The 26,080-nt window shown below is 40.0% G+C and overlaps 1 protein-coding gene across 6 annotated transcripts in view; it reads right to left on the bottom strand.

Moving 5' to 3' along the window:
* FOCAD (focadhesin) overlaps window positions 1-26,080 on the bottom strand; it is a 134,655-nt gene that overhangs the window by 94,275 nt on the left and 14,300 nt on the right. For all 6 annotated transcript variants that reach the window (XM_075021756.1, XM_075021755.1, XM_075021760.1 and 3 more), the window contains exons 7-13: window positions 23,060-23,164; window positions 14,793-14,894; window positions 12,639-12,843; window positions 10,236-10,442; window positions 9,691-9,778; window positions 8,806-9,008; window positions 3,738-3,995 (exon numbers count right to left, since the gene is read on the bottom strand). In XM_075021756.1, the coding sequence (XP_074877857.1) occupies window positions 3,738-3,995; window positions 8,806-9,008; window positions 9,691-9,778; window positions 10,236-10,442; window positions 12,639-12,843; window positions 14,793-14,894; window positions 23,060-23,164 (1,168 nt within the window). The remainder of the gene's footprint in view (window positions 1-3,737; window positions 3,996-8,805; window positions 9,009-9,690; window positions 9,779-10,235; window positions 10,443-12,638; window positions 12,844-14,792; window positions 14,895-23,059; window positions 23,165-26,080) is intronic.

Here is a 26,080-nt window from a genome sequence, read left to right as displayed (position 1 = left end):
TTGGTAAATGGCTCTCCTAGCACAGGCTGTTTAGAGTTTTACCATGTCAGGGAAAATAACCTAGGAACTCTTAGCGCAATATATTTATTTCTCCCTGCTACAGACCACCGGAGCCTTCGTGATCCAGTAATTTTCACTGTAAGGTTTTGAACAACACACAGCATTGGTATCTTAAGTTAAATAGAGTGACAAGAAGCAGGTGACAAATTAAAAGGAAGCCAAACATTGCATGAAGCAGCAAAAGCAGCTACAAGTGCCCACTTGTCACAGCTGTCTGAGAAAGAATCTTTTGCCCTAAGTACTGCGAGGTTCTAACTTCCTCGCATGTTTTGTTATGCTTTTTTTTGTTTTTTAATTCTCCCCTGTTTTGTGTTATTTAAGTGTCCTCTAGAAGAGGTACAAAGCTGTAACAGAATGGAAGAATTTTAAATCTAGTTTAAGAATTCATTCATGTGCAAGAAAGTAACAGCTATTCTAAGAAAATAAGAAAGAACCATTAAATGGACAAAGTAAGAATAGGAAAAGATATCCTGAAAAGAATAAAAAGCACTTCATTTCACACATTTCCAACAGATGCCTAACTTTGAGGAGTCAGTTCTAACTTCTAGGAGCTCAGTATTTCCACTGACATCAGATTTGTAGCATCCCAGGGCAGCTGTTCTACATACAATTCAACAAGGAGTATACTAAGGACACTGAAAAAATACTTCAAAAATAACTATCTAGGAACCAGATCCTGTTCTTATTTTGAACTGCAAATAAGCTGTGTAGCCTTGCATGTTCTTCCTAAAGCAAGTATCAACATTGCAGTTCAGGCTTTGTATAAACACTGTCATCTTGAATCTGCAACCACCTGTGTATTCACTGAAATGAAATACCATACTAATTAACATTACCATAATGATAGCAGCATGCACAGGACAAAACAGGAACTTCAAAATACAATAAAATGAGTAGAGTATGACACTTCCTGATTTAATTCGCATATGGGCATGGATGCTACAGATACATATTGCTGTTACTATAACAGCAAACTGCCCAATAACTTTTTTCAACTCAACTGATGGCTACTTGTGGTTTGAAGTGTGCTACAGATGTGTTGCAGACAACTCAAGTCAGCTGCACCCTTCAGTTTAGTTTGCAATTTTCTCTTCACTGCTATACCTATTCCCAATATGCTGCACCTGTATTTACTCTGCTCTGGTGACACCCCACCTGAGTACTTTATCCAGCTCTGAAGTCCTCAGTACAGGAAAGCCACAGATCTGTTAGAGCAGGACCAGAGGAGGGCCACAAAAATGATCAGAGGTACGGAACACCTTTCCTATGAAGAAAGGCTGAGAGAGTTGGGATTGCTTAGCCTAAAGAAGAGAAGACTCCGGGGAGACCTTATTGCGGCCTTTCAGTACTTAAATGGGGCTTAAAAGAAAGACAGAGATTGACTTTTTGGTAGGGCTTGTAGCAATAGGACAAGGGGTAGTGGTTTTAAACTAAAAGAGGATAGATTCAGACTAGATCTAAGGAAGAAATTTGTCATGATGAGGGTGGTGAAACACTGGCACAGGTTACCCAGAGTGGTGGTAGATGCCCCATCCCTGGAAACATTCATGGTCAGGTTGGACGGGGCTCTGAGCAACCTGATCTAGTTGAAGATGTCTCTGCTCATTGCAGGGGGGTTGGACTAGATGACATTTAAAGGTCCCTTCCAGCCCAAACCATTCTATGATTCTTCCAGACAAACAAACAAACAAAAAAAACAACCCAAAACCAAAAAACCCCAATGCTATGCTACCGATGCCACAATGAAAAATCCGTTTAAGACCAAGAAAACATTGCCTTTTTTATTCCTCCCTCCAAAGCATTGTATGTGTCTACTTCCTCAAGTTATAGTGAGAAATGCAATGAGTTAAATCTGTTTGGAGGTTACACACTTCTTGGAAACCCAGGGACAGTTGGTATGCTAAGATGTAAATAACACATTTCACTCTTTTTTCAGAGCAGTGATCTTATAGTTCATGTAAATTAACAGATTCTACATGTTCTTCCACACCCACATAACACTCACAGTCCTGATCAGTAATTCTATAGCAAAATTCTGCAATTTTCTCCAGGCTGAAAACTGGACTTTTCAATATGTTGCTGTGTGTCTGAACAGGAGTCAGAATTACTTTTTCCCGATATCATCCAAAACCCAAACCTTTATCTTTAATAAACAGGTTACAAATTTCCAGTGTCTAAAGACAGAAAACAAAAAACCTGGAACGAGCATCATTTAAGCCTAGAAATATAAAATAACCAATCCCCACAAAACCTACTTACAACACAAAAGTATGACTGAATACAATGCTAGAAAGACAATAAAGAAAAGATAAAGTCCAAAAAATTCAGTCAAACTGAGAAAAAAAATTTAAACAAATCACATGCTCCCAAATCTGTATCAACTTGAGTGCATTATGAAACACACCCATAGAAGAAAACCACAAAACAAAGGCCAGCCTGAAAGAGATTTAAGGAGATACATAAAAGGTTAACAGCAGGCAGCCCGCAACAGATGAAGCTGTCACCTGGTTTAAAAGCTTCTCCAGCTTAAGAAATACAGTTATCTCCAAAAGCACTGTATAACAGGTCTGGTTTAGCACAGCATTTCAGTATGTGTTCAACTGCAAGCGCATCCTGGACTGCTTCCCTGGATCAGAACTACAGTGCTCAGCACCATAAGTCACCAAGCACATACCCCATAAGCTCTATCTTTTTCCAACTCTTGTGCTGCAGAGTGTGACAACCCTTTGGGACAGAAAGCAATTTAAAAAAACCTGAATCAAATAAAGCTTGTCTTTATGGCACATCTGAAATTTGAAGCAACATTTCTTCCTTCCCTACATTTTATTTTACAAATAAGATATGATTGTTTCTGTACAATGCCTCCTGCATTACCTATTACTGTTTCTAGATATCCCCATTTATCTTTCCAGGTACGTAGATAAGTATAAACATACTGCATAATTCTGGCTTAAATTCAGTACTGAAGCTGACAGAGACCACGCACATATTTTTAAGTAGCAAGAATACAGAAATACAGAAATCACAAGGGACTTGGCAGTCTTCCAGTAACCAAAAAAGAACACAGAGAATAATGTGTGAGGTCACCAAAAGTCAGAAATAGTTTAGTAGCCTCTTGTCAACTTCCTTATGTTGTATTTTCATACTTCTTAGATAACATCAGCAAACAAGCCAGTCTTTTTTCCTAAGCATAAACAACTGAAAAATACTCGAAAACAGAGACAAAATACACGTTTTGCTGTAAGTGACCCACAAAAGGTGAGTTCCTACTTGGGGGCCAGGGGAATCCCACACAGCAGTGCAGGGGTGCGTGTGTGTCTGTGTGTGTGTCTGTCTGTGTAGGGATCCACACTGTACATATCACACATATCTATACATTGTACATATATTCCCACTAGTAGACCTCCATCCTGCTCAGCTAGAAAGCAGAGCAGGATGGGGCTGTTGGTGCCGTTTTGTGTTCTTGTGAGTGCTCTGTGTGTCTGCATTTTATATATATATAAGCACAAGTATGTTGTGTATAGGTGTGCTGCATGTGCATGTAAGTACTGGGAATACAGGCACAGTCTTGCCACTTGTCAGATCTGTGGTTATGAAGCTGCGGCAGCCTTGCCTCTCTCAGACTGCAGAATCCAGCCCAATCCCTGTAACAATATCCACCACCAGTAAATTTTTACCTGAGAACAATCAGCTTTGGCTATTTCCGTAGTAGCCTGGAGTACATCACGAAGAATGTCTCCATTTTCTTGGATCAGTAGGTAAGCCAGCAGCAGAAAAACATGGGCAGGGACTCGAGTTGTAACAGGCAGCAGTGATTTCACTGAAGATAACCAGTTAGTAATCGCAGACTTCTCTTTCATGAGCTCTATGATCTTACAGGTTGTATACAACGAGCTGTAAGAGCTGGTTATGGGGAAAAGGAGTTTGAAGGACACCTGAGAACAAGTGAAACAAATAAAATTCTCAATCAAACAAAATAAGGTACCATGAAAGAATAAAGAAAAAACATAACTAATCCAGCTCTATCATAAAAAAAAATAATCCTTTTTTAGGGTCCCAATGCAATACATTTAAAGAATAAATTGCAATACATTTCTTTACAATTCTTCATATTAATTCCTGCACTAAAGATGTTTGAATGGGTTGCTAATTCCCTACTCAGGAGTTTCCCCTTTATTTGGCATCCATCATTCCTGTTCCTGCTGGTAATTCCTCACTAAAATGGACACAATAAAACTGGAGCACATTAAAAACTTCTGTTCCTGACAATCACAAATGCATCACAAATGTGTAAGTATCATCTACATTATTTTAAGGAAATTCTCTTAACTTCTGATAGTACTTAATAAAACACCGCAGTTTAAGTTAAATAAAAAATGTAAAGTTGGATTAACTGTTTCACTTCTCAGAACAAAACGTTCTATAGATGCAGTCATCAAAGATAACATTTAGAAGCAGAAAAGTAGTAAAATACAAATGAGGAATCCTCCTAACTCAGGTTTTTATATATGTAAAAGTATATATATTTTAAGGCTTCTGCAAATTAATGCGGAAGTTCAAAGTTTTTCATTAAAACAAAAAAGCCTAATGCAAGACAAACCATCTCTTTCCTACTAATTCTTTGTTTCCTTAGAAAATGCAACGTTTTCAGAAATGTCTTCCCATTATCAAGACAGTAGCTGGCAGGCAATAATTACATGAAGAACATTTATATAAAAATCAGGTCAAGAAAGTATTTGAAAAGATATCTGCAAATGAACATTAAAAATGGAATTCAGACTCCAGCAAGGCAGGCCCTACTCACCTTTAAATTACCAGGTAAAAAGAGATTTTGAGTGGCAGAAGCTGTCCTCCACAGAACTGCAGAATTTCATTTTAAACACATTGTTCAATGCAATGTAAATTTATTTTGGCTAATGAAAGGTAGAATGCCCCTGTACTTTAGAAGACCTTTTAAAAATAATATTAAAATTAGCTTATTCCATTACTTATGTATTACAATTACTGTATGAGAAAAATTCAGCAATCTATAATGCCATCTCTCTGGCTGGCAAGATCACTGGGAGCCAGAAATTCCTTCTGAATACAGCTGTGAAACTGCCATTTATTGATAAAGGTATTTAAACTTTATCCAGGGACATACAGTGGGCTAAGAACAGCTTCAGGATCTCTAAGTTGTACTGTTTAGTTACCTGCCTCTACAAGATTGTAGGACTTGATTTCAAGATCAGACTATTACAGGTTTGGTTTGTTGGGTTTTTTTAAATGCCAAGAAAAACTGCTAAAATTGGTAGAGCCTGAAATATTATTGATATTTCCCATTCCACATTACTTCCCCAAAGGTTTTGCTACACAATTTTACTTACTCCCTTCTCCCTTTATTTCAGCTGCATGAAAACAACCTATCACCATATTTTTACTTTAATGCCGCACCCCATTCAAGCAGATTAGGTAGAAAATTTCAGTCTGCCATCACAGAAAGATAGATATAAAATCCCTCAATGGCAAAGTAGAAATGCAGGTTAGCCACATCCTAACATTTCTCAAAATGTTGAGACTACTAGTAGAACAATTCCCCATTACCACCACTGCCAAGAAAAAAGCTATTGAAGAAAATGCAGCTTTTGGGTGTGGTTAAAAATAAAAAATAAGTATACGGGCTATGGAAAGGCAGCCACATGTCCACTGAGGACTACAAGAACCTTGGTAGGGCATGCAGAGGTGCAGACAGGAAGGTTAAGGCTCAGCTAGAACTAAAATTGGCCAGAGACATCAAGAAGAAAGGGTTCTTCAGATATGTGAGGAGTAAGCAGGAGCACAGGGAAGACCTAGGCCCATTACTAAACAGAGCAGGGAAAATAGTTACAAATAATGCTGAGAAGGCAGAAGTTCTCAATACCTCCTTTCCCCCATCTGTACCAGCTCACAGGATCAAGCAGCTACAACAATGCATGTGTTGAACCACCAGCAGTGGCCCTCTGCAGGGGCTCAGCACAGATAAATCAATGGGCCTGGAGTTAACCCAGGTGTTAACAGGAGTGGCTGACAGCCTTCTCCTGGACAAACTACCAAGATACAGACTGGATGGGCAGTCTGCAAAATGGGTAGGAAATGGTCTCACAGCCTGCACTCAGAGGGTGGTGATCAATGGTTTTTACTCAGGCTGGCTGGCAGCCTGTCACAAGTGGGGTCCCCCAGGGATCAGTACTGGGACTGAAAACACCCTGACCAAGTTTGCTGATGACACTAAACTGGGTGGTGAGGTGGACACGTCAGAAGGGAGAGCCATCTTTCAGAGAGACCTGGGCAGGCTGGAAGAATGAGCTAGCAAGAACTCTATCAAGTTCAACAAAGACAAGTGCAAAGTCCTGCACCTGGGACAACATAACCAAACAGGCTATGATCTGTGTGGCTGGGGAGCAGACTTGCTGAAAGGGACCTGGGGGTCCTGGTGGACAACAAGCTGAACATGAGTCAGCAGCGTGCCACTGCAGCAACCAAGGCAAATTGGATCCTGAGCTGCATCACAGGCACATTATTAGCAGAGATGTGATCATCCCACTTTAATCACCGCTTGTCAGGCTGGACCTGGAGTACTGGGTCCAGTTCTGGTCCCTACAATTCAAAAAAAGATGCAGACAAGGGTCCAAAGGAGGGCCATGAAGATAATCAAAGGGCTGGACAACCTGTCCTGTAAGTTACGGCTTTTAATCCTAGAGAAGAGAAGGCTCAAGGGGGACATCACCAGTTTCCCAGTACCTGAAGGGCAGCTACTAAGAGAACAGAAGCTCTCTCTTCACAAGGAGCCACGTGGAGAGAACAAGGGGCAACGGGTACAAGTGGTACTGGGAGAGGTTTCATCTTGATACAAGAAAGAAATTTTTTACAGTGAAAACAATCATTCACTGGAATAACCTCTACAGGGACATGGTAGAGTCCCCATCACTGGAGGTTTACAAGATGTGATCAGACAGGGTGCTAGATAATCTCACCTAGGCTCCCTTTTCCACAAAAGGCTGGACCAGATGATTTTTCAAGGTCCCTTTCAACCTGGGCTGTGCTGTGGTTCTATGAAAATATACCATAACTTAATCACGTTTGCTCTTACATACTCTTATTCAAAGCTTACTCACTGAGGACATAACACTTTCTTTCTTTTTCCTACCTCTTTTCTTGGCCATTTCCACTGTGAAGAAAGTCTAAGTAAGGAAAATTCATCAAAGGTTGTATTCTCATAACAATGATCTGATCCTACCACACAAATGGACTGAACCCATGGGAACATTAAACAGAAAGTCTACATTTTTTAGTCTTTCAGTTGAGAACCAAAGGTTATTGGCATACTTTTTACAAACAATAATGAGGCAAAATGAGTGTCTGTCTCCCTGTTCTCATTGCTAAACATGTAAACCGAAGATCTGCCATGCTACTTGCTATGAACTCCACAAGGATGTCTATCAGTGTGACAGAAGTGAAGAGACTGTTAGAGAATTCCCACCAAAAAGAAGTGTCTTTTCAGTATAACATGGCTAGCGGAAAAGGTTAAAGTCATCACAAATTATTTAAGCCCTTAACACAAAAGCTTTCACATGCTTTTTGAAGCAAGGAGAATACCAGAATTAGTACAACAAAGCTTTGTTACAGAAAGCCAGTGTTATATCATGTACTGTAATCAGTGTCCCACAGTAAGCCACTAGTCTTGTAAGACACTAAACTAGCTTCTACAACACCACAGAAAAAACAGATGGGCCAGTGACACAGAGCATAGAGGACTGAAGTACTTGGAACACCTCTCACTGAAACAAACCTCCAATGACATCTGTGCAGGATGCCACCTAGAAAGTCCATTAAAAGGAAGTGAACAGCCTTCTGTACTTAAAGCCATCCCACAGAGTATTATTTCAGAGCAGAATAAGGTGTGCAGGCTTTAGTGAACTTTAAAACATTTATCTTTCATTAGGAGTACAAATGAGCTTGCCTTTTCAGATTTATGGAAATGGAAGATGAAATTGGGGAGGGATTCCAGGACAAGGAGACATGGCAGAACTCAGAATTGGCATCTTTTTCTGTCTCCAATTTGTCACATCACCACCCTCCCTACACCACATAACAGGGGTGTAAAGCAGGAAGGGAGCTTAAGCATCTACAGTGCTAAGCACATTTTGATCAAAGAGACATACTGTCACCTCTTCTCAGAACAGATGAGACAAATGGTTGGGGGGCAGCTACGCGTGACATAAGTAAATAAATAAAAACAAAAAAACCAACAGCACAAATAAAAAGATCCAGGATAATGAGCTCAAATTTGGTAAGTGACACTTACATGCTCCGTAACTCTCTTCAGCCAAAGGAGAAAGAATGGTAGCTAACAGTCACATACAATGGTAGGGGAAAGGATATAGATGACTAGAATAAGCAAGTCTGAAAGAGACTAAGTATGCACAACCTTGTTTTCTACAAAGTCCTGTTACTTGATTAATGCAGGTGAATTCTTTAATCTATATGGTCTCTAAAAGTAAAAAAAACCCATCTCCTAAGTAAAACAGTATCTAGCATACCAACATACTTCTACTTTACCAGTAGTCTGGTTTTATAAACTATACATATTTTCGTTTCTATACAATGTATTACACAATGAAGATCACACATGTAGAGTCCTTCCCAAGCAGCTAGGTGTAATGCAGCAAAATTGTTAAATGCATCCCCTACTTGCCCCAAAAGAAGGAAAAAACCTTGTAACTTTACCAATTCCTTTTTATCCTTCACACCTTCCTCCTGTAATATTCCCAAAAGATTTACAGCCAGCTGCTGCCTGGTCGTTCCAGAATCATCATCTGACAGGCAGTCCCCAACTGCTGTAGAAGATAAGATCTGCAGCACAGGCATCACCAAAATAAGGGCTGTAGTTGAGATATTCTGGGTTTCTGAACAGCAAAGAAGCTTGTAGGCTATTTGAGACAAGGTGGGGAAAAACAAAGATCACGTAGGGAAAAAAGAATTAACATAATTTGTACTTTTAGGCATGATGCAAGCATTTCTAGGAAACACTCTGGTCAAGCAAAGTAACAGTCCCCAGAATTACAGGTGGTGCATACTAGAGTTGAAGTGCAAAAGATTTTTTGGTAAAACTCCCGATTCTATTCAGAGACCCATACATTTCTGTTGTTTATAGTAAAGTACCTGATGGCACAAGAAATACAATAGTGGACCATAGCACTGTCCTTCACTCTTACTGGAAAAACTCCACTAATCAAAACTGCTAAGCCAAAAGCTCAGCCAAACATTGCCATGACTGTCAGGCCTGCCCCCTTAAGATGTCAAAAGAAACCATTCAGGATGCATGAAACTCAGCTGAGAATACCCTGTTCTTGACTCAAAGAACCTCCAAGACAGCAGGGAGCTTAGAATACAGTAGCATCCATGGAAAAAAGTCAGTGTAGCAGGAAAATTTACCTTTATTGCCATTAGATCAATTGTTACTTTTTAAATTCAGGAAAAATTCTGCTTATAAAAAAACATTTCATCACCCAATCCAACTTCAGGGGAATGCAGCGCTTATTTTCATAAACATGAAGAAACAAAGACACAATCTTAAGAGCATGGATTCCTCTTTCACAAGAACAGCTTTACCTAGACTCAAGACAGATTTTTGCTGACTTTCTGGTGTTTGCAACAGTAGAAGCGCTAGCCCAATTATACATTGTTCCACTGGAAACACCTACAAGAAAAAAAGAAAGAGGTTCAAGTCCTCTTTATTTTTCAGTGGCATTAAACAGTACAACTGGGCAAAAACAAAAACTCTGTAAGGAGTTTCTTGATGATTCATAGTGAGTGCACACAGAGTGACACAGCACATGCAATGAAGAATGAGTAGTGTAAAAATAGTATTTTCACTGAATAACTACAACATTTTAATTTGTTACTTTGTTCAAACCATTTAATCTCAGTTTAAACCAACTCCCATACTATAAGGTGAACTGATACATAAAGAACCAGTTAAGTTTTTGCCTTCTGAAGGTCTTTAACCAAGGGAAAAAAAATAATTAGAAGCTTTTGAAACAACACTGGTCACTTGCAGATGAATGCCATGTATGAATGTCTCTAAATACTGCCTTAAACATGACATTGTTTAAAATTTAATACAACTATTTTATTTTCTCCCCATGAACTCTTACCTCTTTTAAGAGCTCAAAGTTGTCTTCTATTAAGGAGATCAAAGATGAGCATTCTCCTGTTGCATTTAAACACACTTCACAGAAGCATAACAGTTGCAGACAAAACTGGGATAACTGAACTTTCCAAAACACAGGATAGCGCAGTAGGCTGAGGAATAGCTCTTGCAGAAAAAACAAGGCTTCTGTGACTTGCAGTAAGTCTTTAAGCTGTAGAGAGGTAGTTAAAAAACAAAACAAAACCAAAACACATTCAGGTTTAGTTCCCCTTCCTTATCTATCCAGAATTCCCCAAGTTTAGAATTAGTTCTATTAGCTCTGCAATACTTCCATTGCAAATGTTACTACGACTTTGAAGAAACACATTATAAACTAAACCCAGGAATCTCTCACCCAACTTCCCTGAAAAATCAATAGATGAACTGCTATTTAATGTTTTGAAGTAAAATTAGAAACATATGAAAGGATAAAAAGATTTCTTGGTAGCTGACGAGAAAAATCCCTTCTTCCTCAAAAGCAATAGCAAATTAATTCAGCTCTTGGGGTTCTCTCAGCAACATAAAACAAATTGTGTGGAGATTTCATATAGCAGGTAAATATCCTTGTAATGGAAACATCCTGCTCTAGGTTATTTCCTCTGTAATGTAACCAAGATTTTAACATATGTCTCAAAAGAGAAAGGCAGTGGTGTTATCTGCTTCAAGACCACCATGTAATCTACCTACCATAAAAATAAAAAGTTGAAGTGCAATACCCTAAAAAAGGTATGTCCATATTTGGAAGCCAAGTAAAGAGATTTCAAGAGGCAGGCTGCCTCAAAATCCTAATATGTTAGATGAGAGCTCTTCTGCTCTTGAAAATTCTAGTTCCAGACAAAATCAGCTGTTCCAATTCAGACTCTGGAGCCAGCATTAAGGATAACAACCCTATTTTTAGTCCCTTGGAACTAATTCTATAAATAATCTGCTCTAATCGAAGCCTCACGTTCACTGAATTTTTCAGCAGAAAAGTCTGCAGGTGACAAGATGTACTTCTGATAGCTTGGCTGATACTGTCAGACAAAATGACTACGAAGCATTTCAGCACTTAATGCAACAGAGGATTAAATAAGGCTAACCTTAAGGCTAAGAGGAACGTGAGGTTCAGAGAATGATGGGGAAGGAATGACGGATTATAGAACAGTCCAAACAGGCTTCTTGAAGGAAGTATTTCCCTTTCCATTTTGAAAGTAGTAACTCAGGCAAGACAAAAACATTCAAGTTTAAAAAAATGCAACAGATTTCTAGTAAAAAAAAGGAAGTGCCAACAAGCATGGAGGAAAGAAAGGTTCATAACTAATTTTACAAGTCATCTTAAGTGCCATTTTTATGGCTAAATGTTACCAAGTCAAAAGCTTGGTCATACATTCAGGACAATGTTACACTAAGTTCAGGTAGAATCAAGACAAAATCAGAAATGTCCCCGTGACTAGAAAAAGTTAGCATGTACTGCTCACCATAAAGAGCAGACATGAACAAAGACAAATGTGTCTCATACAAGCTATTGTTCGTCCAAAAGATGGTGAAAAGCAGCTCACAGTAGAAAGAAGACTTTACTAGTAAAATTCCTCAGGAGGAAAATGCTACCAAATAGCCTCATATCAATCTTATTTAGCTTTACATTATCAATATTATCAAACACTCTCTCTATGGCAGTAATACTATAGCACCTCATGTTTGACTGAATATATTTGAAACTGAAGATGTTGCTCTAATATTAAAGAGGAAGGAAAATGTACATAGGTACAAAAAAGCTTAACCAATGTCACAATAGAGCATGAGGCAAAGCAGAGCTAGTAACCTTAACCAACACCCTAGACCCCTAACCAACGGGGACAGAAAGATTAAATCTCTAGCTCCTAGCAAGTTAAAAATACATTCAAAAATTTCAGCATATTCCAGAACAATTAAGTTTTGTCTTCAGATCCACTAATCCCTCTGCTACAAAGTGCATGAAAGGGTTATCTAGGAGTACTTAAATCATGCTTCTCATATAGTTTGTTTCATTTTAATACTATCCATGTTAAAAATAGCAAGTTTTTGACAAATAGCTTACCATTTAACAACATTGTCTCTCTCATGGGTACCTCTACAAGTTTACTGTATGTTTACTGAGGCAACTAGTGGCAAATAATTATGGTAAACGTGTTTCAACTTACAGCTTACCAGGTGTATCAAATGTGAACAATTAAGTTTTACCTTCTACCAGAAAGAGCCAGTTTGTTAGATTTCTGTATTACCAACAAATCAGGTCTATAGGAAATGGAAGAGAATGCTTTATTTGTACACTTGAAAGGCGATAATAATAATACTATCATCGCTTTGATAGCATTTATTTGTAAAAGGTGCTGTCAGGCAACAACCATACCTGAAGGTGTGGAATCAAATCACACAGAAGTTGAAGAATCTGGCATTCCAGCACAGAGGGTGCTTCTTTGTGCTTTGGACCATGAGGCTGAAGCAAGATCTTAAGTAAACCCATTCGCAGTTCAGCATATTCCCGTAACTGAGATGGTTCGCAATACAGGTATCTTAGAAATGGAGCCATTAAGCCAACACATGAACTCTGTGCCCTGCAGTTCAAGAAATAAGTTTCCCAAGATTGTTTAACAAACAACAAGGAAAACCCAAGCAATGTGACATTCCCTGCAATAATGTACAGGATGCAATTAATACTAAGGTGTTACGAAAGGCATTACTAAATCTCACAAAAAAACTTTGACTTATTAGCCCAAAGTACTGTCATAAGACCTTATATAGCAACCAGACAATGAAGTGCAATTGTGAAAAGACTCAATATTTAAGTATGAATACTAGTCAATATGTATTTGCAGATTATGACTCTCTTAATTTTATTCTTTTTTTTTTTTCCTCATCAATTCAGGAAAGTGACTTTCCTTGCTGAATGTCATGAGAGACTAATGGGCCATTCTGAAGTACCATTTGGACAAGACTATTCAGAAATATCTTTTTAAAGCACATAAAACTTAATTTCAATGAAAGAGAGCCATCCATTCCTTGCCAGTTTTTGCCCAGTGGTCTTAAACAATTACTTGAAACAGGAACTGCTTTAACCAAGATGGCTCCCCAGTAAAAAATTTATCACAGAACAATTCTTTTGGCTTGACCATGTTAGGAATACCAGCTGTTCTTGACATTACTAAAACAATCTAATAAAGCTAATGATCAATACATTAACAAATATACAGGGAATCAAAAGTCAGTTTTAAACAAGACTCAGCCCTGACGCAGAGCTTTACAGGGTATTCAACAGATCAACATATGTGGCACTTGTTGACATCGTCCTTATGGACATGGTTTAGTGGTGGACTTGGCAGTGTTAGGTTAATGGTTGGACTCGATGTTCTTAAGGGTCTTTTCCAACCTAAATGATTCTATGATTCTATATTGTCAGTCTATAACTTTATTCCACAGAAACGTTTGCACAAAAAGCAGCAAAGGAAGTTTAGGGGATTTTCCTTTTCAGCAAGAACAACTCCTGTTTTAATTCAAAACAAGCTACCAGCAGAAAATCCACAGTTCATTCCATCATTCAGACATCTGGACAGGACTCTTCACGAGTCCCAGATTTAGCAGCTAAGTGGAAGAACAAGTTTGTAAACAGTATTTTAAAAATACTCTGATCAATTAAACTGAACAAAACACACTTTTGCTGGAAAGTCTTACTGTTGATCATGTAGTCTAGGCCCACGAGAAATTTAAGAGATTAATAAACTTACTTTTTAGTCAGAGCAACAGAATACAGAAATCAGTTTCACTGTACAATTACTCTGCTGGATTTCTATGAATCTTCCAGAAAACAGGAAAAAAGAGATACTTTTTATCTGAAAAGAATCATTGAAAACATTTGGCTTTGAGGCTGCTACAGCATTTGGTATCTTACACTGAAGGTTTATTGGAAAAATTCTTTGGAGATAAGCATGAAGAAATGTTGAAATCCTTGGTAGCTTGTGTATTTGTTCATTGTTAAAGATATTTTATCAGGCTGTGCCACTGATCTTTTTTTTCTATTTTTTTTTTTTTTTAAATCAAGAAGCATATCTTTTTTAAAGACCTCATCCTGTACTGTGAGATGTAATTGTCTGTGCTTTCCCTTCATCATCTCACTATTTTGTATAAATGACTTATACCTGCATACTAGTCATCTTTTTTGACCAAGCAGTCAAAATCTTGACAAAACAAATAATCAAAATTGCTTATTTAAAAAAAAAAACAACCTCCAAAGGTGCTATCGACTTCGCAGCAATTTTTCACATCCATAAAAATTATATCAACATGAAAGAGTAAAGAAAAAACCTATAAATATCAATTTTTGATGGATTATTCTAGTATTTTATTAATATTCTTTTTTTAACCTTTAAATGGTGTCATTAAATTTTGTAATTCTCTTTTTCAAAAGACAGAATTCTTAATGCTCACTGCAGCTGCCTTCAGGAAAAAAGTTACACTGGTATGATTCAGTTACCTACATGTGCTATTTTTTAATAATTAATTCATTTACCTCTCTGGACACTGATGGAAAAATACTGTTATCTGCTGCAGCAGAACTGGCCAGCAATCAGGTCTGTTTTCAAGGACACTGATTAATGGATGAGGAGCGTTCCTGAAACACAAGGAAATCACACTTGGATCTATAACGCAGAAAGCGAGTGTACAAAACAAGCATCTTCAAATTAAAAGCAGCTGTAGAAATAGACAATTTATCTACCTTGTATTACCAACTCCCTTTACCAGCTTTGCCAAGATTACTACACTGTCAAAGGAGAACATTTTATAGGAATTTCAGGAAATAAGATTGAAACAAAATCTCTATTTGAAAAGTCTTGGTCTGATTTTTTTTTTTTTTAAATGTCTAAGGATCACTGCTCAAATGTGTGGCCTGATTTGAGCCATTGGTAGCAGCACTAAGCTTTAGTAGTGGGCTCCAAGTAATACCCACAGAAGAATTTGAAACACATGTCACACTTCAGCACCTGAGACCAATCGAGTTGACCATCATCCCACTTGCTACTTTAAATCTGCTCCCAACTTACTTGTTTTTCCTTCTTTTAGACAGTGAAAGAAGCAGGAAAGGAGAAAGGCTGGCCACACCACCAGCCTAGAGACCTCCACTCTACTGCCAGCCCTCTGATAATGGTTGCATTTAAAAAGGTTACTGAGGCCTAGTAGTCACCTGTTCTTCTCAGATGAATCTATCACCGACATCTTCTGAACCTCCAAACTCAGTGACTGAAGGCCATCTACACCACCCAGAAGATGCGACGCTTGCATCAAACAGTGACTACCCTTGTACAATAGCAGGTGGAGGAAAAGCTGGGCAGGTGGAGAGCCTGAAGTATATGATTTGTTCTGTCAGAAGCAAACCCAAAGTTTTTTGACTAGAGTAAGTTAGCATAAGAAAGGAAAACAGAACATGAGTCTGAACATTAAATTTCCTGGAGAGGTGGGAAATTGGAAAGAACTGGTGATGTGAAGGCAGGTTCATCACTACCACCATCACCTGCTTATGGAGTTTACCCACTGTCCTTGCTGTGACTGACACCAGTACTCCCACCTGCCTGCTAAGTGTCCATATTTCCCCCAGCTTCCTCTCCTGCTTCAGCCAACTACAAGCAGAGTAGTGTCAATTCGTGTCTGGGATACCAACAGCTTAACAGCAGACAAACAGATACTTCCCTGCTCTCAGAGCAGAAACAACTTTCCTAATAACAAGAAAGAAAAGTTGGAAGAGAAGAGTCTTGCTGATTCCCACAGAACTGCTAGACACATGTGAGAGAGCAGGGCTATATAAATACATGGAAAGGCAACAAACGCACACACCACACAAGACTGGCAGCCGCAGAGAGGGGCAGCATATACCTAGGAACTGCAGATGCTACAGACCACCACCTTCAGTTTGGTTAACCATCTTTCCTGCTCACATGTCCAAAAAATCTGTGCTACACACCAGCTTTACCTATACAGCACTAGATGACCTGAAACCGACCAACTGAAGTGGTACATCTCAAGAGAGAATGCCTCAGTTTCAGACACTAACTATGCCTTTTAAATAAAACAGTAATTAAGAATTGGAAAAAAAAAAAAAAAAAGAAAAGAAACAAGAGACGACAGCACACCCCCCACACACCCCCAACATAACTTTACAGCTCCTTGCACGTGTTTACAGGCCAGCTGACTTTCATGCATGTGAACTGTCTATCTTGAAAATTTACTTGCCATCAACATGGCAAAGAACGCTAATTTCTTGTCATAATACATAAATATGAGGAAGTAAACATTCTTAGTTAAAGTAACCTAAATAGTGGAAATAATTACAAAATCAGTAATAAAGCTGAAAAACCACAAATATTGTCTGAGCAATAACATCAAGGAAAATCACCACCCATACAGGCTAACAGAACAGTGAGAAATTACAAAGCTACTGTACCTAAACACAGAAGGAAATTTAGCAACAGAACCTGACATCTTATGCCTGGCACCTCTTTAATGTAGCTTAAAAGACAGGAAATTTAACATATTGTATCTAAATCTTTATAAAGGTGTAATTAGTAGCTTTCAGCTTACTCTGTTAAAAAAACAAGTTAAATTTGGAGGTGATGTCATGCTAAGATAATGAGACCATACCGAGGAAGAAGAATTAAAAATAAAGTGGCTGGATAAGCTTTTCAGGAGCAGATATTTAGCTTTCTGTCTGGATTAACTGAACAGCTTTTAAGCTAATGCTGTCTTAGCATTTAGAAAAAACACACTAACAAAAACTTAAGGGAAAAACAAAAACGTAACAAATTGTGCTTCCAAACCACTCAGCAGCATAAAAGCATATAGTTTTCCACACTTACTGATCCATGTTCTAACAAACAGAACACTAGACGAGATTCTATTTGGAATTGTCAAAACCCACTCTGGAAAGCAGAGTTAAGTACCATTGCCTAATAGGTATAGGGGGAAAAAAGAAAGCAGGGGGTGGGGGATGTGGGTCGCAGTAGATTTCAGTCTCAGTGCTAAAGTCTTTTGCAGGCTGTGACTGGGATAATTCCTGGAGTTACAGGTGCCATCTTACTTCACTGTTGTATCCAGTGTAGAGAAAATTTACTTCAGCTCTCTGTGCAATGTGCTCCAGTGCTCACTGTGAAACATCTTTCCTTATATACAGTCAAAAACTCCTGGTTTTAAAATTACGCTCACCACCAATTGCTCTTCCACCAAGAACCAGGCTCTGCGTTCTCGGTAACCTTCCTTTTTCACCTACCAAAGGTCTTGGGAGTCTGGGGAGGTCCCTGCTGAGTGGAAGCTAGCTAACATCATTCCAATCTACAAAAAGGGAGAGGGGGAAGGCCCAGGAAACTACAGACCTCTTAGTGTAACCTCAGTTACTGGAAAAACGATGGACAAGATTATACTGGGTACTACTGCAAGGCATTTAAAGAATAACGCAATCATCAGGCACAGTCAACGTGGGTTCACGAAGGGAAAGTCCTGTTTAACTAATTTGATATCCTTCTGTGGTAAGGTCACCCGCCTAGGGGGTGAAGGGAAGGCGGTGGATGTAGCTTTTTCTGGATTTTAGTACGGCTTTTGATACTGTCCCTCACAGTATCCTTCTGGACAAGTTGTCCAACTGTGGGATGAGCGGGTTCACGGTGCGCTGGGTGAAAAACTGGCTGAAAGGCAGAGCTCAAAGAGTCATAGGGAATTGGGCTACACCTGGCTGGTGACCGGTCACCAGCAGTGTTCCTCAGGGTTCAATTCTAGGGCCAGAATAGGGTTTAATGTATTTGTCAGTGATCTGGATGCAGGAGTTGAATGCCCCATTAGCAAGTTTGCTGATGATGCCGAACTGGGAGGTGCTGCTGACTCTCTTGAGGGACAAGAGGACTTGCAGAGGGATCTGGATAAGATCAGAGCATTGGACTACGATTAAGGAGATGAAATTTAGCAAGTCAAAATGCTGGATTCGGCATCTAGGAAAAAGTAAGGCCGGGCACAAGTATAAACTGGGAGCGGAGTGGCTGGAGAGCAGCCCCGCAGAAAGGGATCTGGGGGTGCTGGTTGACAGCAGGCTCAATATGAGGCAGCACTGTGCCCTGGCAGCCAGGAGGGCAAACCGCATCCTTAGTTGCCTCAAACATGGTATAAGCAGACGGTCAAAAGAGGTGATTATCCCGCTGTATTTAGCATTGTTGTGGCCTCACCTCGAGTACTGCCTGCAGTTCTGTGCCCCACAATTTAAGAAGGATGTGAAGGTCCTTGAATGCGTCCAGAGGAGGGCAACAAAGCTGGTGGAAGGCATGGACAGAAGGCATGTCCTGTGTGGAGTGGCTGAGGACTTCGGGCTTGTCTAGTTTGGAGAAAAGGAGGCTGAGGGGTGACCTCATTGCTCTCTGCAGCTTCCTGAGGAGGGGACATGGAGTGGGAGGTGCTGATCTCTTCTCCCTGGCATCCAGTGGTAGGACATGTGGGACTGGTTCAAAGCTGCACCAGGGCAGGTTTAGACTGGACATTAGGAAGCATTTCTTTACCGAGAGGGTGGCCAAACACTGGAACAGGCTTCCTAGAGAGGTGGTGATGCCCCATGGCTGTCAGTGTGGGACATTTGGACAATGCCCTTAATAATATGCTTTAACCTTGGTAAGTGGTAAGGCAGTCAGACTAGATGATGTAGGTCTCTTACAACTGAAATAGTCTATTATATATGTTCTTCAGTCCTTAGGAAGGCTGCTGTTAGGTCCTCTCCAAGTGGTTTCTTCTCCAGCCTAAACATGCCTAATTCCCCCAGCGAACAGCAAGTGCTCCAGCCCTATAATCATCCTAGGTACCCTCCACCGAAGTGGCTCCAGTTTAGCACTTCTTTCTTGTACTAGGGGCCCCAAAAGCAGACACAGTACTCCAGATACCATCTGGTAAGTGCCAAGGAAAAAGTATAATCATTTCCCTCAGTCTACAGATGCTATGCTCCTATTCTTCCCATCTTTCAAGTCAGTTATTAAAAATCTGGAGCAGTTTATTTATTCTCATGGCTGTCTCATGAAGGCCTAGAAAAACACATCTTTCTGTGTAAGCACAAGCTAACAAGGATAAGATTAAGGGATAGTGTCATTGCAGCCTAAGTACCTTTACTGAGAATAGAAATTTCATACAGCAAGAAATGTCAAGCTAGCATACAAGAATCAGAGGTTGGTAACGGAAACTGGCAAATTCCAACTAAAAAAAAAAAAGAGAATGTATTCACTCAGGAAGAATCAGTCACCAGAACAATTTATAAAGCTCAGAAGACAGCTGGGGGTTTGTTTGTTTGTTTTTACACTGGCTTCTCCCTCTGCTCCTCAAACAATTTTTCTTCCAAAGAGGTGTGTTTCTGTTCAGGCAAAGAAATAATTTGAAGACACAGAGACTTTCAGAAAGCTGGCTGATGTGATGGCTGCTTGAAGCCATGTTCAGAAAACTTACTAACTAAGAGCACAAAGTATGCATACATTACAAGTCTGGCCTTCACATTTGGGGCTAGAAGGTTGGCATTTCCGACATTCATTTCTCTAAAATTTGTTAACTTACATATGTGGTCTTCACATGTCCACCTTCCTTGATTCTGTAAGCATTTTACTAAAGTTGCAGAGTCTTTTACACTCTGTGTACAAAGACTAGAAAGGCTAAGGTTATTGCCTCATTGCAACTGTTCAAAATGACAGCATGCAAAAGGCAAAAAACTTGTTGCCTCTTTAGCAGTTGAATCCAGCAAGACAGGATCATCTATCAGACAGCAAGCTAGAAATACTGTTCAGATACCATGTCAGGACCTTGAAAGTGCATAGGCCTGTAGAGACATACAGAGTTATAGCAGCTGTTTATTTCAATACCTTTGTCATATTTTCAGAATTAATTACCTTACCTAATGAGAAGAGTATGTCTCCAGTCATCCAAGTGCTGCTATGATACTGATATCAGTGGAAACTTTCATAAAGTCAGCACATGTGACACATCAAGTCTGAAATTAAAACGGCTTACTATCCAGAAAAAAAGCAAGCCTTTTATAACAGATTTCGTTTGTTCTGAAACTAACCTAACTGCACTGAACAGGGTGATGAAAGAAATCGATTAAGCTCCATAGTGAACAGGGATTAATAATGAAACACCAAAATGTGCAGCCCTAAAAAGTTCCATTCAATAATGCTATTAGCAGTAGGAAAAAATGATGTGTGTAGATGCAATTTATCATCAACACTAATGTAAGAATTGCTAGCACAGCACTGTAAAACACACATCTTTAAATGACATCACAGTGCTACTACCCTGAATTATTACTGGTGGCTTCAGGATAAAGAAGAATCCACCGTTTCCTAGTTTCAGCTGTGATAGAGTTAACTGTCTTCCTAGTAGCTGATACAGTGCTATGTTTTGAGTTCAGTACGTGAAGAATGTTGACAACACTGATGTTTTCAGTTGTTGCTAAGTAGTATTTAGTCTAATGTCAAGGATTTTTCAGCTTTTGAAGCCCAACCAGCGAGAAAGCTGGAGGGACACAAGAAGTTGGCACAGGACACAGATAGGGCAGCTAACCCAAACTGGCCAACGGTGTATTCCATACCATGGGACGTCACATCCAGTATAGGAACTGGGGGGGGGGAGCGGGGGTGGGGTATTGCCGCTCAGGGAATAGCTGGGTGTCGGTTGGCAGCTGGTGAGCAACTGCACTGCGCATCATTTGTACATTCCAATCCTTTCATTACTGCTGTTGTCATTTTATTGTGTTATCATTATCATTATTAGTTTCTTCTTTTCTGTTCTATTAAACTGTTCTTATCTCAACCAGTGGGTTTTGCTTCTTTTTTCTGATTTTCTCCCCCATCCCACTGGGGGGGGGGGGGGGGGAGTGAGTGAGCAGCTGCGTGGTGCTTAGTTGCCGGCTGGGGTTAAACCACGACAACCGTCAGACACAGCAGCTATCCACCTGTAGATATGTAAGTGTCTAGAGAAATAAAGATAAATCTTAGATGAGAGGTGACAATAAAACAAAAATTATTTTTAACTTTTAGTTCATCTCAACCTTTTTGTTACATCTCTGAACACAAGAGAGCTCCAATTTAATTTAGACCATAAATTCAGTGACAGATTGCCTTTTCTGTATGAGGAAACAATGTCTGCAGTGAACATACTTTCCTGCATATGCAGTTGTGACCCCGGCTCTTTCAGAAAGATGGAATAGCACTGTACTCCATCAAATATGCATTTTTAAAGCATTTTCCTACCTGCTCTGAATTCTGATTTCAGAAAGTTGGCAGCTCTCCAGAATTTTCAGACAATAAAAACCATGCGTGCTGAATCATCAAGAATAATGTAAAATACTAGTTCATTTAAAAAAAACTTAATAGCTTTAAACAAAAATTTATAGCCAAAGCTCTGTACATGCATGTCGTAACCCACCTGCACTGAGAATGCTGACAAGGGCTCCTCAAAAAACCCTCTTCCCTGCCCTCCCACTCAATTCAGCTTGAGCTTAGGTTACTGGACAGCAATAGTAATATGCACAGGAAACAGACAACAAATAATAAATCCACTGGGAATGCTCAGTTCCAGTCCACAGTGGCACCAACTTGCACATACTACTACCCTCTTTTTTCACAGGGAGCCTGGATTAAGTTGCTTTAACTTAGCCTCTTCTACCAGGAGACTTTAAATCAGTTACTACTAAAGAGAAAGTTTCCTAAACTACCCTTCATTACTTGCCTTTTTATTTAAAATTGTTCTCTAAGAGTGTGGACTTTGCAGAAAGAACTGATATAGCTAGGAAAACAAAAGCACACAGGATTTCAGGAATGCAAACACATCCAGCACTCCAAAAGTCTGTTTCACTTTTCTTCACTATTTCATTTTACTTAAGACATAATTCCTGTCTTCCAAGAAATGCCTTCTATATCCTTAAAGTGTTATAGCTACAGCCTACTACAATGAAACCTCTTAACTGCATAAAAAGCAACCTGAAAAATGTTCATGACATCTACAAAGCTGAGACCACATCCAGAAAAGATACAATAGTGGCTGTTAATGTCAGCACTGGCTCATGGTTTCTCAAAAGCTGGATGAAATCACCAAGATGTCCCCTTAGGAAGGCTGCTATTGCCTGACAAGCAGCTTTATATTACTATCTCTGGATAAATCTTTAAATCATTTTTTTTTTATGGCAACAGTAAAAGCATTCAGGAACCTTACTCTGATAACAGGAATAAAGCAGGAAAAACAAGTGAGAGGGAAGTGGTTCACAGTCTTAAAATAAAAGACTCATTAAAATGACTATTAGCAATCATCCAGCTGCTGTATTTGAACAAGTCCCAGTATTTATTTGCTCTTTCTTGCACACAGCTTTCATGTTGCCATTGCCCTTTTTGACCTTATGGTAGCAATCTTATCCCTGTATTATAAAACTCCTTAAAACTTTCAACCAAAAAAAAAAATAATCACAGAATCAGAGAGTCATTTACGTTGTAAGGGACCTCCTCAGATCATTTAATCCAACCCACGTGCTCAGAGTCAGTTAGTGAAGGCTGCCCAGGATCACATGCAGTCAGGTTTTGTATCTCCAAGGATGGAGATTCCACAACCTCTGTGGGCAACCTGTGCCAGTGCTTGATTACCTGCATAGTACAAAAAAAAACCCCACCAAAAAAACCAAACCAAACCAGACTGAAAGCCAGTATCAGCACTTAATCTATGTTTTTTCTGGAAATCAGACAAAAAGTTATTACGGTATCTAAATAAAACCAATGTGAAACTAACCTGATTCCATACAGATTCCAAACAGCCTCATCTCCATCTTTTCCCAGTTGAATAGCTTGAATTTGTAGTAATTTCCAAATAGTTCTTACTAAACCATGCACATTCCTGTTAACAAAAAAGAAATCCATTAGTGTCATGTATGTAGTTACGTTAGTTCATTCTTCCATGAGAGGAAGAATCCAGGAACAAAACTGACACTGAAGAAGCCTTGTGTTCTCTTTAAGGACCTCCTCACACCTGCCTACACAATTTTGGGCAAGTTGTGCATCCACGTGTCTTTGTTCTCCTTTTTACATAATGACCAAAACACCAGAAATAATAATTAACACATCACTTAAAACTTTTGATGATTTGCTTCTACCATACCTTACAAGTACATTTGCTGTTCCCAGCCTTCCTGAAACTGATGATTTTAAGATGTTAAAACTGGAAAATTAGCTCCTCTGAAAGCAAGTATATAGGTAAACATTCAGTATGGTACATAGATTTCAACCATGCCACTGCCTAGCACAAGAAAGCAAGAGAAATCACACTGTCACAAAAGACACTTGAGACATGTAGTTTGCCCTGCCTTTTGATCTCAGGACCCAAGGACTACATAAAATGGGTACATAGAGCTATTTTAACTCCTTCCTTCTATGTTGTTTCATTTACCATTCAGGAAAATTCAAGAAACAGCAGTATTTCTGGAATTTTGATAGGATTTCCCATATTCTCCTAGAGAGAAACCAAACATATTAATGAAGTCCACCACAAGGGGGAAAAAAAGTTCTGTGACCATGCAGTAAAAGCTCAAGTATAGAGCTTATTACTGCTTAGCTGAGCTTACAAGGACAATTTTCAAAATTGTGCTCTCCTCTTCATAATTAAGTGCTTTCCACACCTTTCCAACTGGACCATGCCAGATCCAACCCAATCCCTTCTCGGGAAAATAGCCTGGATTCTATAATGAAACACGTTTTCACAAGGTGAAAATGCAGAAGCAGAGGAAAAAAAAGTCATGGTTGATTCTTTCATGCTATACAATTGCATTGTCGTGCCCTAAAAATCTATTAGATAGTTTACTACTCACATCAGTAAACCACAATTATTCCTCGCTTTATTCACATAATGAACAGGAAGAGCCAACACAATATACAATTGTAAGAGATCGTCACCTGACAAAAAGTTACTTCTACCACACAGGGCAAGATAAGAGAAGAAAAAGATAACTGGGAACTGGGTTTTGTTTTTTTTCTTCTTTACTGTTCCCCCTTCTTTCCCTCCTAGCAGGAGAAAAACTGAGAAATCTGCATTATCTGTAATTCTACTTTTCCATCAGTGAATGGAAAACTGCAAGGAACTCCTCAGATGGAGAGCTGGAAACAAGAAATTATACAGGATTTACGTAATGCTCTCACAGGACGAATAAATCATCATCCTCATTTAACACATGAGCAAGCTGAGATACAGTAATACTAATGGTTCGGCATAGAGTGCAGTATGCTCCACAAACATCTTCCTAAATTATGAATGGATATACATACATTTAGACTTTTAAGCTATATACCTGTATTGGCTTTGTGTGGCAAGGTTTTGGTAGTGGTGGGGGGTTACAGGGGTGGCTTCTGTGAGAAGCTGCTGGAAGCTTCCCCTGTGTCTGACAGAGCCAGTGCCAGCCAGCTCCAAGACGGACCCACTGCCAGCCAAGGTTGAGCCCATCAGCGATAGTGATAGCACCTCTGTGATAACGTATTTAAGGGAAAAAAGTTGCTGGGACAGACAGAAACAGCAGCCAGAGAGAGGAGTGAGAACATGTGAGAGAAACAAGCCTGCAGACACCAAGGTCAGTGAAGGAGGGGGAGGAGATGCTCCAGGCGCCAGAGCAGAGATTCCCCTGCAGCCGTGGTGAAGACCATGGTGAGGCAGGCTGTCCCCCTGCAGCCCAGGGAGGTCCACGGTGGAGCAGATCTCCACCTGCAGCCCATGGAGGACCCCATGCCGGAGCAGGTGGGTGCCCAAAGGAGGCTGTGACCCTGTGGGAACCCCGCGCTGGAGCAGGCTCCTGGCAGGACCTGCGGATCTGTGGAGAGAGGAGCCCAAGGAGCAGGTTTTCTGGCAGGACTTGTGACCCCGTGGGGGACCCACGCTGGAGCAGTGTGCTCCTGAAGGACTGCACACCGTGGAAAGGACCCATGCTGGAGCAGTTCGTGAAGAACTGCAGCCCATGGGAAGGACCCACGCTGGAGCAGTTCATGGAGGACTGTCTCCCATGGGTGGGACCCCACGGTGGAGCAGGGGAAGAGTGTGATGAGTCCTACCCCTGAGGACGATGAAGTGGCAGAAAATAACGTGTGATGAAATGACCATAAACCCCATTCCCCATCCTCCTGTGCCGCTGGGGGCAGAGGGAGGTTGGTAGAGAATCTGGGAGCAAAGTTGTGCCCGGGAAGAAGGGAGGGGTTGGAAGGAAGGTGTTCTGAGATTTGGTTTTATTTCTCATTACCCTACTCTGGTTGATTTGTAATAAATTGAGTTAATCTTCCCTAAGTTGAGTCTGTTTTGCCTGTGATGGTAATTGGTGAGTGATCTCTCCTGTCCTTATCTCAACCCACAAGCCCTTTGTTATATTTTCTCTCCCCTGTCCAGCTGAGGAGGGAGGAGTGATAGAACAGCTTTGGTGGGCACCTGGCATTCAGCCAGGGTCAACCCACCACAATACCAAAAAGTCTGAACAAATTTAAGCAATTTCTATCAAAGAACAGGGAGACTTTACATGAACACTGTTAAAAGGCAGGAGTCCACACACACAGGCTGGACATGTTTCAAGAGCCAGGTGTCACAACACCCAGTCATTTTAAAGAGTACAGGCACATCTTATAACTGGTCCATTTTTGTCAGAAAGAAAGAAAACAGAAGCATATTCTGTCAGTTTTGATTTGGGTCGGTGTTTTCCAGCACTGCTGGCAAAAGTATGAAAGGCACAGAAGAAAGTACTGCTTTGCCTGTATCCGGAATATGAAACTAAGCATTTATTGGTGG

The sequence above is a fragment of the Buteo buteo genome, chromosome Z, assembly GCF_964188355.1.
Source record: "Buteo buteo chromosome Z, bButBut1.hap1.1, whole genome shotgun sequence".
Taxonomy (NCBI): domain Eukaryota; kingdom Metazoa; phylum Chordata; class Aves; order Accipitriformes; family Accipitridae; genus Buteo; species Buteo buteo.
Note: the sequence above shows the minus strand (reverse complement) of the source record. Positions and strands in the feature narration are given on the sequence as shown.